We start from the raw sequence: 13,789 nt of genomic DNA on the forward strand, positions 1-13,789 counted from the left end.
AGAGACAATAAAGAGTATCCTAAGTCTGAGGATGAATCAGAAGAGATGGACACCTGGTCGGATAAGTCATAGTCTGCATCCTGTCTAGGCCTTTTATCAGGAGGGGGATGGGACCCCCTGATCAGAGTAATTAGGTCTTCATGCCTAAGAAACAAATGCTCAAAATGGCCGGAGGCTTGTCCTGGAGAATGCTGAATTTGTTTCTTTGACTTTAAAGGAGGCTTAGACTTAGCTGAGGGTTTAATGCTTAACTGAGTAGGTCTGAAGACACCCTCTGTAGCTGTGGGTTGCTCATCTACTCCGGATCCCTCTGAAAGGTTAGTCTCGGTAGGCTGAAGAGCTTGTGCGTCCGAAGGCCCAGCCATCTCCACATGGGAGTCAGAGGCGGCTTGTGGTTCTACAGAAGCGGTCATCAGGGGCTGCAAAGGCGCCTCGCTGAAAACCGGAGAACCGGTGACTGGCCTAGAAGAGGCTTCGTCGTCAGTTTTGGGCCTCGGGTGCCTATCTGTGTCTCTGCGCTTTTTGTGTATTCCAGTCGTCGGAAGTTCCGACGGCATGGTATAATTGAATTTTATACCAAAATAATGTCGGGCAAAATCAAACAGATGTTTAATAGTGCACTTGTTAAACCTAGCACAAAACCGACAACCAGTAACGTTGTGGTCAGGGCCTAGGCATGGGATACAATAGGAATGGAAATCCTTATGAGATATTTGCTTCCCACAAGAAATACAGTTAACTTTTACTGACATCAGTCTGAGGCAAGAAAAAGTTTCCCCAATGGGATACTTAGCTTTGTAGAAGACTTTGGTTCTGGATTCGGAATGAAAATCTCAGGAGACGGCCGACCGGCACTTGCGAACTGCTTTTGCTTCGGGCACCGCGCAGCAAGAAAGACTGAAGAAAATGGCATCGGCTGCATCTTATATACCCCTGTCGCACTGACGTCAGGGAGGAGGCAACAGCAACCGACGCCGGACCAAGACTTTGGAACTCTGGCCGACTGCGGGACCGCCTGACGGCAGGATAACCCAAGTGTAATGACTGCAGCAGTGTAACACGATGAACATCTTCAATTTTGAGGCTTCATCCTAGAATATCAACTTAAATTAATCAAACATATTCAATGCTTATAAACACTCACTATAAATTAAGACTTCTTTATCAAGCTTCTAAATTTTTTACTACACAATCATGCAGAATTGCTGCATCCTATCTCCACAGCTCACCTACCTTTACAAACATCAACTTAATGCCAATCCAAAAAGTTGAACAATGCATAACAGAATTGCCAAATGTATTATCAAATTGCCCAACTCAACTCATCACAGTCTAGCACTATATTTAAAAAGAAAAAAAAGCAGCTACACACAGCTAAAAATGGTGCATAAAATTACTCCGTTCCTGACAACCACCAATCCCTCACTCCTACAATGGTACACTCCCCACAAGGGTCCTTCACTCATTGGGGCACAAATCTACTTCATATCAAAAAAATCATACATTTGACCTATGTCCATAAATTATGGGACTTCCCCCTACTACTATTTGGATAATATCCTCCTCCACCTGATTCAAAATTGAAGGACTACCTATTTAATTCCTGGCACTGTTCTTCCAGCTCACCTGGCTAAATTTGCCATTACATTCTAGCTTTTTTTCTGCAAATATTCATATCCATCCACAACCCCTTTTCTCCTCCATTTTAACACATGGGACCAGGGTATCACTAATAGTGACAATTATCTAGAGCCAAAGCTGGTGGTGAGCCCTGCAGCAGTTCATCCATACCGTACATTTACACCTATGGCCAATTTAGTGTGGCTTTTTGGAAAATTACATCCAAATTTTCTTTTAATCCTATTATTTTCCTCTAGTCACAATGTCTGCCCTTTATCATCACAGAAACCATCAAATTACTCTCTTCCAGCTCTAAACTTTTACCTTTCCACTAACACATATTCCTTTCTGCAAATCACTCCAGCAATCTCCCCTGTAATAACCTCCCTGCTCTCCTATCTCTTCCTAATTAACTTTTCCACTCTCATAAATACCCCATATCCCTCCTCTTTACACACAAGTATATTACATTGCTTAATAATTGTTCTTCCACCTTGCCCCAGAAACTCGCTTTGTCCTGTTGCATGCATTCTACTTTTCTGTACTGTCTACATTTTTTCTTTTTATTTTAACAATGTGCAATTTTGTGGAGCTTTTCTCTCTGGGCATCCAATGAAAACGGGGTCTTGAACTGCCCAGTTAGATAAGCCTAGTAAACAAACACAAGTAAATAAATGAAGCTTGTGATGTCAGTCTTGGCATGATCAGAGACCTGTCATAATTTTTGTACCACATAAGAGCTTTTTTCCACTCCTTGCACTGCTATTTACAGTATGTGTATATAACATACATGAGAGCCAACTGTTTTCCTGGCTTACAAAGCTTTTAATGCTGGTACAGCCGTTAGTCAAAAAGGAACCAGAAACAGTGCTCCTCTGTAAAACTAATGGCTTTAAAAGCTGTTCGAATACTTTGTTCTGCCACACTGTCGGTTTAAATATAGCACAGTGAAATTCCAACAGTTTTTTTAAAGCTGTTTTGCCTTCTGCCTATATATCCTTAACAAGCTTCTGTAAAACATCCTTAGGTGCTAAGATCAAATCTTGCTCTAAGGACATAATTAAATTTATCTTTTTTCCCAGACTTCGAAGCATAACCAAGATTAAGTGCGTTGAGCACCATGATTACACTCCAATATCAGGTAACCCTAAGCACTATTACAACAATGTCTGCCAGTGACGGCCAACAAATGACAGTGACAGAACATGAAGCATTTTTGTTTCAACTTCATTTCTACCTGCTACTTTAGAGGATTACAGTCAGTTAAAAACAGAACTGCCTCCTTTACACACACAATACATAAAGACACCTCCTACTGTCTGACGGCATGTGCCAACTCCTTTACTAGCTTTGAATAGCAACAAAAGTATTTTTTTGTCTCTAACTAGTAGTACATGGAGCAGACAAATCTCCATGCACTACAAAGAATTATAATCATGTGTCTGACAGTAACAGTGTGTGTTCTCAACTTGGATACCAAAATTCACCTCTCGAGATTTGTGCTGAAGGTGAATTTACTGGCATAGATGTCCCAAACACATAAGCAGTTTACATTTGGAGAAGAGATCATAATCTTCTGTGTTCCATGAACTATAACCTAGTTATGCACTGCAGCATCAAAGGGTGCATAAGTTTTATTATACATGGCTTTTAGAGCTGTTAAACTTTAGTGCTTGCTACAGCATACATGGTGGCTACCACAAAACAGCAGTAAGAAGCTAAAAGAGCTTTGAATACTTTAAACCACTTATTGCTGATGCATAAATAAGGGAAAACAGAAGTACTTAAGAGCTTTTAAAGCTGTTAGCCCATCAGTGGTATTAGCTTTTGGCTGCTATTAACATTGCAGTACTGTGTGCTTTAGGACTTTCAAAATGTAAAATACTTGGCACTCTTACACTTCCCCACTACCTATGATTACATCAGAGGAGGTGAAGCTCCAGGTACTGCAAAGACTTAAGATGGGTTCTCTAATCATAACTATTTGTGTTCTCAACATGGCAACATTCACTTTTCAAGCTTTGCCTTTGATGTGAACTTCTTGACATCCACGTCTCAAAACAAATTCATTATGACTGGAGACCCAATCATAATGATTTATGAAGCTGTGACCATTATCCATAGGGTCAATCACAACTTAAATTTGTTCACTGTTATTCACTGCCACTAAAACATTTCTGCCAGCTTTTGCTATTCCCTGAGAACTGTATGACCCCCCTCCAGTACTGTGAAGATAAGGATAATGACTTCAGCCTTCACTGACACCTGCTGAAACCAGTGAATGAAAATGTACGACAGGCAGATGACTAGTCTACTCTGTGACTGGGAAGGAATCCAGTTTTTGTCCTAAACATGGAAACACACAGTTCAGCAGGGCTTTCCCAAAACACACTACAAAGCTCACCAAGACAGAAGTAAGCAGGAGAGAAGTGGCAATGTTTCTGACTGAAACACAATATGCAAAGCTCTATTTTTCTACCAAGTTCTCCAAATTATACAAAAAAGAATTTTCAAATACTCCATACAGTGCAAGGCAAAAAGAGTCTCATATTTCTAGAAATCGCAGCAATCCATGCCTGAACAAATTTTTCAAGAGCGTCTTCCATCTTATCTTATGGTGGGGAACAACTGCCAGTTTGGTTTTCCACAGTTTCATTTCTTTTGCCTTAGAAATGAAAATAAAATGAAATACCAAGCAAAATTGAGATGATCCAGTATATGTATGCAGAAAGAAATTACTGTACAAATTTGTCAGCTGAACATCTAAACATGGCCTTGGTCACAGATTTTTGAAATTTTAAGGGCATCTCCTACAAAATTCCATAACTTTTCAATGAGCAGCCGAGTAAGGCTAACTGTAGATGTGTCGCATACAGATACACCCATGCACACCAAAAGATGCACTTCAATTAGAAATTCTTCAAAATGGTGTGAACAGCTTCTCTTCCGGGACCAAAAATAGCTTATAATCTGAAGACAAGAAAAAATACCTGGGAAGGTGGACTATGTCCCCTCCGTTTAATCCAAACAACCATGAATGTCCGCAAATAAGTATAAGATACCCTTCTAATATGATCTTGCAAATTTGATGGTGGAGTTCCAGGAGGCAGCAAGTTGAATCTACATGAATTACACACTAATTGAGAAAGTTTCAAATAATACTTTGAAGTCTGAGATTTGACACCAAGTAGTGAGTGACAAATCTTGGCCCCTCATTAAAATGGGTCAGTGCAATGCTTATCTGACAACCTTGCACCAACCCTTCGAAACAGAGAGGCATCTAAATATATCAGGATACTGTGAGCATTGTTTTTCAAGTAATAAGAGATTACCTGGTGATGCTGCTCTGAAAAATATCACTTCACCCTCCACAATCAATTACGGATACTTACCTCCTCTTCTGGAGTCAGTTTACGTTTGCCATTTTTCATGGGAAACCCGCTCCCAAACTCTTTGGAATGAATGTCCGCCCCATACTCCACTGTAACATCTTCATCAATACTACAAACCAGGCGCCAAAACTCCTTCTCCACTAGTTCTGTAGGAACCATCTACGCAAAAGAAATCCCTGTTACTGTCATATATTCTTAAATAATGCACTTAGTGCTACATTACTCAAACCAGGAAATCACATATGTAACAAAAACAAAACTAGTACAGCAACAGAAAAATGACAGTGGTCATCTCCCACTTCATTATTATGAAGACATATAATAGTTAGATAAAATAACCACAATTAAAGCAAGCCTTTCCAGACAGCATAAAGCAATAATCCCAGACACAGTTAACAGCTAATTAGTGCAGTTTTACTCTACTGACACTGCTTAAGTAAAAAGAATAGGGTAGCTGTGTGATAATACTTAACATAACAAATGTTTGAATAACAGGATAGCTACAGTAGAAATCATAACACAGTTGATATTACAGCTACTTGATGAGTGCTAATCTTCAGCTCAATTTTTCAGTAAAATGATTTTCTGATGGACAGCCTATGCAGTCATAGGCCTGGATAATTTACAAGAAATCTATGCTTTAAAAGACTGTTCAGCTTGTCTCCTATTCTGTTCTTTATTTGGAAGACTTGAACAGAAAAAAACTGCATGAAGAAATGCTCTTGAAATAAGACCATTAGGATAAAACATAAGAAAACCCCAACACATCTAAGGACTAAAGGTTGGGGACTACTAAAAACTCCTGAAATAATACAAAAAATATATAAAAATAAAGTATAAATGTAAAGTTCAACCTTTAGAAAATGCAACTACAAGAAAGCATGCAAAACTAAGATGTTTGCAGTACATACCTGAAAATACCCATAAGAGGAAACTGGGAGAAAGCTTATCCTGCAGTATTTATCTTATTAGTTGTACTATGCCCCTCAACAGGACGAATGCTGGGCATCCAAGACAGCTGCACACTAATCAGTAGGTTGATTAGAGCTCTCCCAGTGTGAAAACTATTTGTTTTGCTATTTGTCAAGGTTTATCAATTTGGGTAAAATTCGTTTACTGGCTAATCAATACACTGCATGGATGTCAGCAAAAAGGAAATCTGGAGAAAGAAGAGAGAAAATCAACTAGAAAAGAAGAAAAAATCCGGTGGGAAAGAGCCTTACAGCTGTTCAGCAAAACCTACTTCAGGTTTCAGCTTTGGGATAGGAGATGGCTTTCAGATATTTAGAATAAAATAAAACACATTCAGAGGTGTTTAAATAAGTGAAGCAGTGAAGCAATACAGAATGCCAAACATCATGGGAAGAAGAGAAGCTTTGGTTTTACAAAACTCAAAAGACTGAAATGAAAGAAATACTGGGTGAATGAGGCTTCTCAAGAAGAACCGTCTCAAAATGTAATTAGACGACAGCATGCAGAGAAAAACTGAAATTGTTGCTAGACCATTGAAACTGGAAGGGACAGATTGCATTCATTTTCTGAAAGCACAAATAAGCAACTGGGCTGGTACTCCACAGGAGTATTTAACTGAAAAGGCACACCACATGCATATGCTCCAAATCTGGCCATGACAAAGCAGTTAAGACATACATTAAGAAAGATGCAGTTATACCAGCAAAAAGAGCTGCTCCTGACTAAACTGTGGCAGAAAGAAAATTAAGAATTGTTGACACCAGAGTGTTTGTGGAAAATAGTCACTGTAAACAAGCAGAGAAGTGAGTTTATCCCTGCGGTCAGGGATGTTGAGAGGCAAGTCTGGGATTCAACTTGTTATACCCATCTGTTTTTACAATATTGTTTGTGAAGAATGAAATACATTTTTGGATGCAGAACAAGCTGAGGTAGAACTAAAGCTAAACCAGCAAAGAGTGAATCAGCAAGCTGAAGAAGACTGTGTCTCAAGACAATACCAAAGAGGAGAACATGTCAGTGAAGCTTTTTCCACAGTTCCAGATGAAAATAATTTCATGATGGAAAAAAAACGCAGGTGCTGGTCAGAAAAAATTCAGGAGTGCCTTGCACTTGAAGCAGAGACCAAAGTTGATCAAGCTGATGAGGAAGACCAGGAATAAAGGGAAAGTAGGAAATATATGAAAAGTGTGATTTCCATAAGATGCAGTTTGAACACGAGGCCTATGCTTCTGCAAGAAGTGGATAAAAAAGGACTGGAAGTTTGATTATGCTTAATAGGTGTGGGGGGGCTTTAAAGCATAATTTCTAACATGTCATTTATGTTTAGGACGACAATGAAGAGACTAAAGATACAACTCAACGTTATACTTTTTTGCTTAGTGAAATGTACAATAAATGTTTTGAAATAAACTGCATATTATATTATGAAGTAGTTTGGTATAGTGCACAGAGGTATTTTAAATGTAAGAACCTGTAAATGGCTAGTCTCCCAAGCCCATGCATACACTTATCAAGGGTATCAGAACTTGTCAAGAGATTTGGGATGCATGGCTAGGCTTAAAAAGGCCCTTGCGGTCGTTAGCGTAACTAAACACCTATGAACCTATTGGGGGGTTACGCATCAGTGACTGATATTTATGCTAGTGTTATTAAAGAAAGCATTTTTCCTTGACTGTAGTGTATTCAGGGTTTTCACTATAACAAGACAAAGGCTAGATATAAGCAATATGCTTTAGCAATCTTGGTTGCAGGGTAAATAATTAAAAGTGCACTGATTACATGTACCTATTAAAATACATTCCTCTTTTTTCCCTTTTTACATGTGCATTACATGTACCTATTAAAATACATTTCTCCTTTTTACATGCGCAAACACATATCAATGTTCTTAACTTATGCTGCAGGCAAGGGGATATTTTTCCCTAAGAAAACAGTTTAGAAAATGGAACACAAGAAAAATGCTTGTTTTATAGTATTTAAGAACAGCTGTCTCTTGTATCAGTAAGGTTATCAGTTATTTTTTCATTAACGAGAGCCAGCAGCTGGAGATGGTGCGTCTACAGTTGCAGGCAGTCAAGAAATGAATGAAGAATGTACTCTCACACATCTGTGTAAGAAACATCATGATTACTACCTAAAAGAAAACTGACCAGCAGGTCAGTGAAAATAAAAGAAAGTTTGATACGGAGAGAAGTAAATACCTTTTCAAAGATGTGCATCCCTTACAGCCTTAGTAATTACACAATACATACAACAGTGCAATATTTTTCAGTGTACTTTTTCATAAGGCTAAAAAATAGTTAAATGGAAGCATGCAAACTGCTCTTTAAAACACATATGAGGGCAACGGAGATGGGGCAAGAGATAGCTGTGTAAGAAGGAACACAACAGCTAACATGCACTTCCAACATGCTTAAACCTAACTTTACAATAGGTAAAGCCTGTAGGTGTGTAGCTCTCTATCTGTGGTAATCGCCCTTATATGGAAGGGTAATTTCTTATTTTATGAACTCTATATAGTTTTGTGTGTTTGATGCAAGTTAAAAGAGGTTGTGGTTCAAATGTATTTAATTTCTTATTTCCCAAATGTTTTTATTGAAGCAAAAAGTCTGGGAAAATGTGGAAAGGGTTCAAACAGAAAAGACAAGCAGCTGAATACACCATTAGCCCACCAAGCACTAAAGTCTGCATGCATATCACAAGATGGAAACACATATCCAATGTAACTGTCATACAGAACAGGTTTAAGTAACAGCTTTTTACTGGAATAACTGTTTTATCAATTTTACCATGGAACGACAATGGCATTAAAGGTAAATATGTAAAGCAGAGAGTACTTAATTATATAAAGTGGTGTAGGATGCAAATATCAATGTTGTAGGAGAAATTTGGATAGAAATCACAATGTGAATATGGCATAGAAAGGACTTCAGAATGGATGTCCAGTAGAGTATTGGGAACAAATGAAAAAGGAGGAAATACTTTCAGTAGCTCCTATAGTGAAAGACGGGGAGAGAAAAAGGAAGTAATGGGGGACTTTTAGTAATTATGGTTATTGGCAGGAAAGGAGGATTATACAGTAACGTATTTATATTTCACCTAAAACTTCTATGTAAATTGATAGAATATGGGGTGAAATAATTAGCTTTCAACAGGGAACACTGTTTATAGGTGGGAACTAAAACCTGACTTGCAATAGTGAGGATGTATCAGGGGGACTTATGAAGGGAAAATATAACAAAAAAGTGTAGACTGCTGAAGAAATATATGAGATTTGGAATCAATGAAGTAATTTTACTAGCAAGAGCACAGAGAATTTATTATTCCACATGGTGACAGACCGGATAGAAATCGGTTTTCATTGGAGCATGTAAAAATGCTTCTTTAAGTGAAAGCTTTGAAACACATCCAGCAATGATTTCAAATCAATCAAACAGGACTAAGCTAAAGATGCAGGGTAATGAAAGACAAATGAGACACTGGGACTTTCCTACTTATTAGAGAGGAATTTAGTGAATAGGTAGTGGAAATGACTTGATAGTTATTAGAGAAGAATAATAATTTCTTCAGACCAGATAGCTAAGGAGCGACATAAAATAAACATGGATTTAAAAAATATGGCAGAATAACATAGAAAGATATGGGAAAGAAGTAACACAAGTTACTTAGAGGGTTGTCAAAAGTCTAAGTACTTCAGAAGAAGGGGAATCTCAACGAACAAGAGGAAGAACAAGTGATGCATGTTAAAGAAAATAACATAATATTACGATAAAATGCAATTGTTTAGAAGGTTTGCTGCTAAGCAAGTATTTCTGATACCTCCACATCACAAACTCTTAACATGACTTGAGCAGCATAAAGTAAAATGAGTCATAGCCAAACCTCAGGAGCCTATGAAAAGAAAATCAATCAGGGAACTCAGATTTTCTACTCAGATTAACTCATTACATCTGAGTGACGCCTCCAGGTCAGTCTGCAGTTAACTCCTACTGACGTCTCCAGGTGTCAAATATTGTTTTTCCATATTTGCATCAATAATTCCAAAACCATACTATGTACAAGGTTTTAAAAGATTTCATCTTAAAGCTTACACAATGGCAAACTCAAATGTTTTAATATTTCACCTCTGTTTATTGCAAGTAAAAAGATATTAAATGATGTTTTTATTATACTGATTTATATAGATGCAATTTTCACATTTTTCTAAATATCTCAACAACCAAGTAACACAGACTTAACTCCTTAGCCTCATATAAAATCTCTCAGCTAGATGAACAAAACTGCTGCGGACACTGTTATAACTTGAATGGTTATTTTAAGTTGTTTACAACATTTTACAAACTTAAGTTACTTTGTTTACTGTGACCTGTAAAATTCATTTAAGACCTAGCACCTAAAGAATACTACCACTATAGAAATAGTTTGTGCTGAAGGTTTGCAATTTATACTTCTCTCATAACCCCTATGGTTCTAGAGATATGAACACTTGTTTAAAATGGGAGAACATAATTTGACTGGGTTCCTGTCATGTTGTCGAATGTTTAGGTTGTTGGACACCTAAACGTTGAATGCTCAAAACCGCGACCGGCCAATTATGCAAATTTTCTTTCTCAGGGAAAAAAATTTGCTTGGCCGTCATCGGGGATTTGCCCTTTTCCCTAACGTAGAGCGATCTTGGGGTTGGTATATTTAGTGGGGGGGGGGTATAGGGTACACCCCCCCACACTTGATTAGGGTTTTAAAGTATTTATTTTTGTTGGCCAAGCAAATTTTTCCATGGGGAAAAAATTTGCGTAATTAGCTGGTGACAGTTGAGTGTTCGACATTTAGGTGTTGACGTTTAGGCGTTCGACAACCCAAGTGTTCGACGTTCTGATACAAACCCATTTGATTCCGTCAAAAGGCTTAGGTTCCACCCTTTGGAAGTTACAGTGCAAACTTCTTGAGCTCCACTGGAATGGAATATTCACAAATGACCAATGTGGTTACAGGAAGATGAGGCTCAAAAATGAATAGTCACAACAGGAAGGGATGATGAGAAAATGATGAGATACAATCAACAGGGAAGAATCCTGGAACAGATGGTATTCCTGCAGAAGGTTGGATGTCAGGAGGGGAGAAAGTGATAAAGATCAGGAAGGTTTTATTTAACAATATTTTAAAATGTGGGGCAGTACCAGCATCTTGGAATAAGTTGTAGTTGCTTCATTATCCAAAGAGGGTAAATAGCCTTCAGACCCAGCTTTATATTAATTTTAATTGTAACTCATGATTATAAAGGTGTTTATGTCTATACTAGCAAAGAGACTGCGGACACTGTGTTGCAAAGAGAGATATGGATCAATATGATTTTGTGGATGGGAGTCAAAACATCAGTAATGATGATCCAGAGTATAAGAAAACACCCTTACTGTTGGGTGAGTCATGATGAAGAGACAATCTTCAATAGAGTCAGCTGGAATTTTAGGAGTTCAGCAACGGCAATATTTGCATTCCCTTGGCAGCATAAGATTAATTATGAGGCTATATAAAAGGTCAGAGGCCAGACTTAAGACAGCAAGGTTCCTTTCCCAACAAGATGTCTTTAAAAAGAGGAACCAAGTAAGGGTTTTTCTTTTATTTACTTTTGGCAAACAAGGACTTGCAAATTAAAAAAATATAACCTATCAGGTACAGTTGCACGTAGAAAAGAAAAAAAAAATCAAACAATACAACTTACTGTGACCTGCACAGCAACTGAAAGCAAAACAAACTTTAAAAAAAAAAGTTTATTCAACGACACTACATGGGTGTGTTGAATAAATGGATTTTTTTAAAGGTTCTTTAAAGTTTGTTTTATTTTCAGTTGCAGTGCAGGTCACAGTAAATTGTATTGTTTGACTTTCCAAGGATATAACCAGTAAGAATCAAAAAAGTTAACTTTATTCACAAATGATATTTTGTACTTGATCAACTGGGAGAACTTATGGTTATAACCAAAGAAATTACTCGTTTGAGCTGGGAAACTATATCCGAATTGTCTATATATAGTAATTCCTAAGTTGTTATCAGCTGCCTAAAACCGATTACTAGAAAATTGAGATCAGAATCTATAACAAATGTAAATGAAGTACTGAATGTTCTAAACGAGCTAAGAACTGGAGGTGAGATCTTTATAAAAGGAAAAAACAAATTACATACAAATAGACAATTTACAGCAACAACACATGCAGAATAAGGTTATGGATGACTGAAGTTTAAGAAAAGGCAATACTTGAGCAATTTATGTAATGTTAGACTGAATGGAAACTGTTGAAAATATATGCATACTGCATGAATATTACAATGGAAAAGTGATGGCTTGTTTTCTGTTACTGTATGTGTACCTATGGCACCTTGCAAATATGTCATACATTAAAAAAAAAAGTAAACATACTTACGCAAATCTCCAAGTGAAAATCATAAACTTACTGGAGTTTGCTTTATATGCGAGAGCCACACAGGTGTCCTTCCAAAATTCCTTTAATTGCCCTTCCATTCTCTCTTGTCAACCTTTTCCAGCCTCCTCTCATTAATTTTTGTAGATATCCTCCAGCACATTTATGCCCACTAACTATTCTTTTTTAAAGGCAACTTCTGTTCTGCACAATTAAAAACTCTAGCAGATGTGGTCTTCCATTTAGAACAACCCTACCCCTTTCTCTTTGCCTATCCCATTACTAATCCCTGTTAGGGAAGGTCAGTCTGTAACCTGGAGTCCAAACCTCTGCTTGGCCTCATCTCACCATATTACCTTTCTCTCTCTAGTTATTTGCTCTCAATACCTTGGCTCATTTACTTATTTTCTTCAGTAAATGCCAGCCTGCTGGCTTATTTTCTTATACTACTACTTGTAGTCCATGTCTATTGGCAAAATCTCCATTCTCCATCCCTGCATTGGATTAGATCATAAGTTCATAGGAGATTACTATGCTAACGGCTTAAGACGCTCTACAAGCCTAGCCAACATAATTCAATTTTACCCATCATATTGTCCCTAGGGGAAAAATACTCTTGTTTTACATTTTGTATGGTTATTTTTCCCCTCAAAGACCTACATCCAAAATTCTACCATCTCCTGATTTCTTAACACCCCTCCCTTCATCATTAGCCCTTTCCACTTAGATTTATAACCTTCTGCTTGTCTTACATATATGAGCCTCAATTGGGCACATCTCAAGTGTCCCTTCAAATCAGATAACCCTACATTAACTTGTACAGAGAGAATCAACTTATCCCACTTAACTCTGACATAGTTTCCTCCCAAACAAATTCCTTCAGATTTTTAATTATACTTTGCAACTTCTCCAGTTGATAAATACATGCCGGACATATATATATTAAACTAAAGGAACTAAAACCATCTTCACTACTAGCATCTAATGTCCATAATCAACAGCTTCCAGTTTCTTAATTTTTGCATTAACTTTTGTTTAGTCGCTACCCACATCCTTAGCTGCCATAACAAAATCCTTTTTAATCAATATGCCTAAATACTTCATCTCATCATATCTCCACACACATGGGTATTGCTGAACCAACTTGCATGTGGGTAAAAAGCTTCCATTAACAGTCTTAACTTATCATTTTATATGCTGAAGAGAGACAGAACTGATTCAAAATGCTCCAGAGCACTGCAATGCCCACAACACTGAAATGTCCTTTCCTGGATTTTTTCAAGTACAAATAAAGCTAAGTTTTCTTGATTACCATACCAGTTATATCCTTCGATCTACAAGCCTCATTTTCTTTACCAATGGCTCTAAATATAAAGCAACTAGAGAAAG

At 37.5% G+C, this 13,789-nt stretch overlaps 1 protein-coding gene across 2 annotated transcripts in view; it reads right to left on the reverse strand.

The window, feature by feature from the left end:
• The window catches only part of KDM5C (lysine demethylase 5C), a gene marked incomplete at its 5' end in the record, with an annotated part of 2,556,543 nt that overhangs the window by 1,716,061 nt on the left and 826,693 nt on the right, over window positions 1–13,789 (reverse strand). For both annotated transcript variants that reach the window (XM_044060510.1, XM_044060501.1), the window contains 1 exon segment: window positions 5,013–5,171. In XM_044060510.1, coding sequence (XP_043916445.1) covers window positions 5,013–5,171 — 159 coding nt within the window.

Source organism: Protopterus annectens, chromosome 1.part0, assembly GCF_019279795.1.
Source record: "Protopterus annectens isolate FY-2018-M chromosome 1.part0, PAN1.0, whole genome shotgun sequence".
NCBI classification, from domain to species: domain Eukaryota; kingdom Metazoa; phylum Chordata; order Ceratodontiformes; family Protopteridae; genus Protopterus; species Protopterus annectens.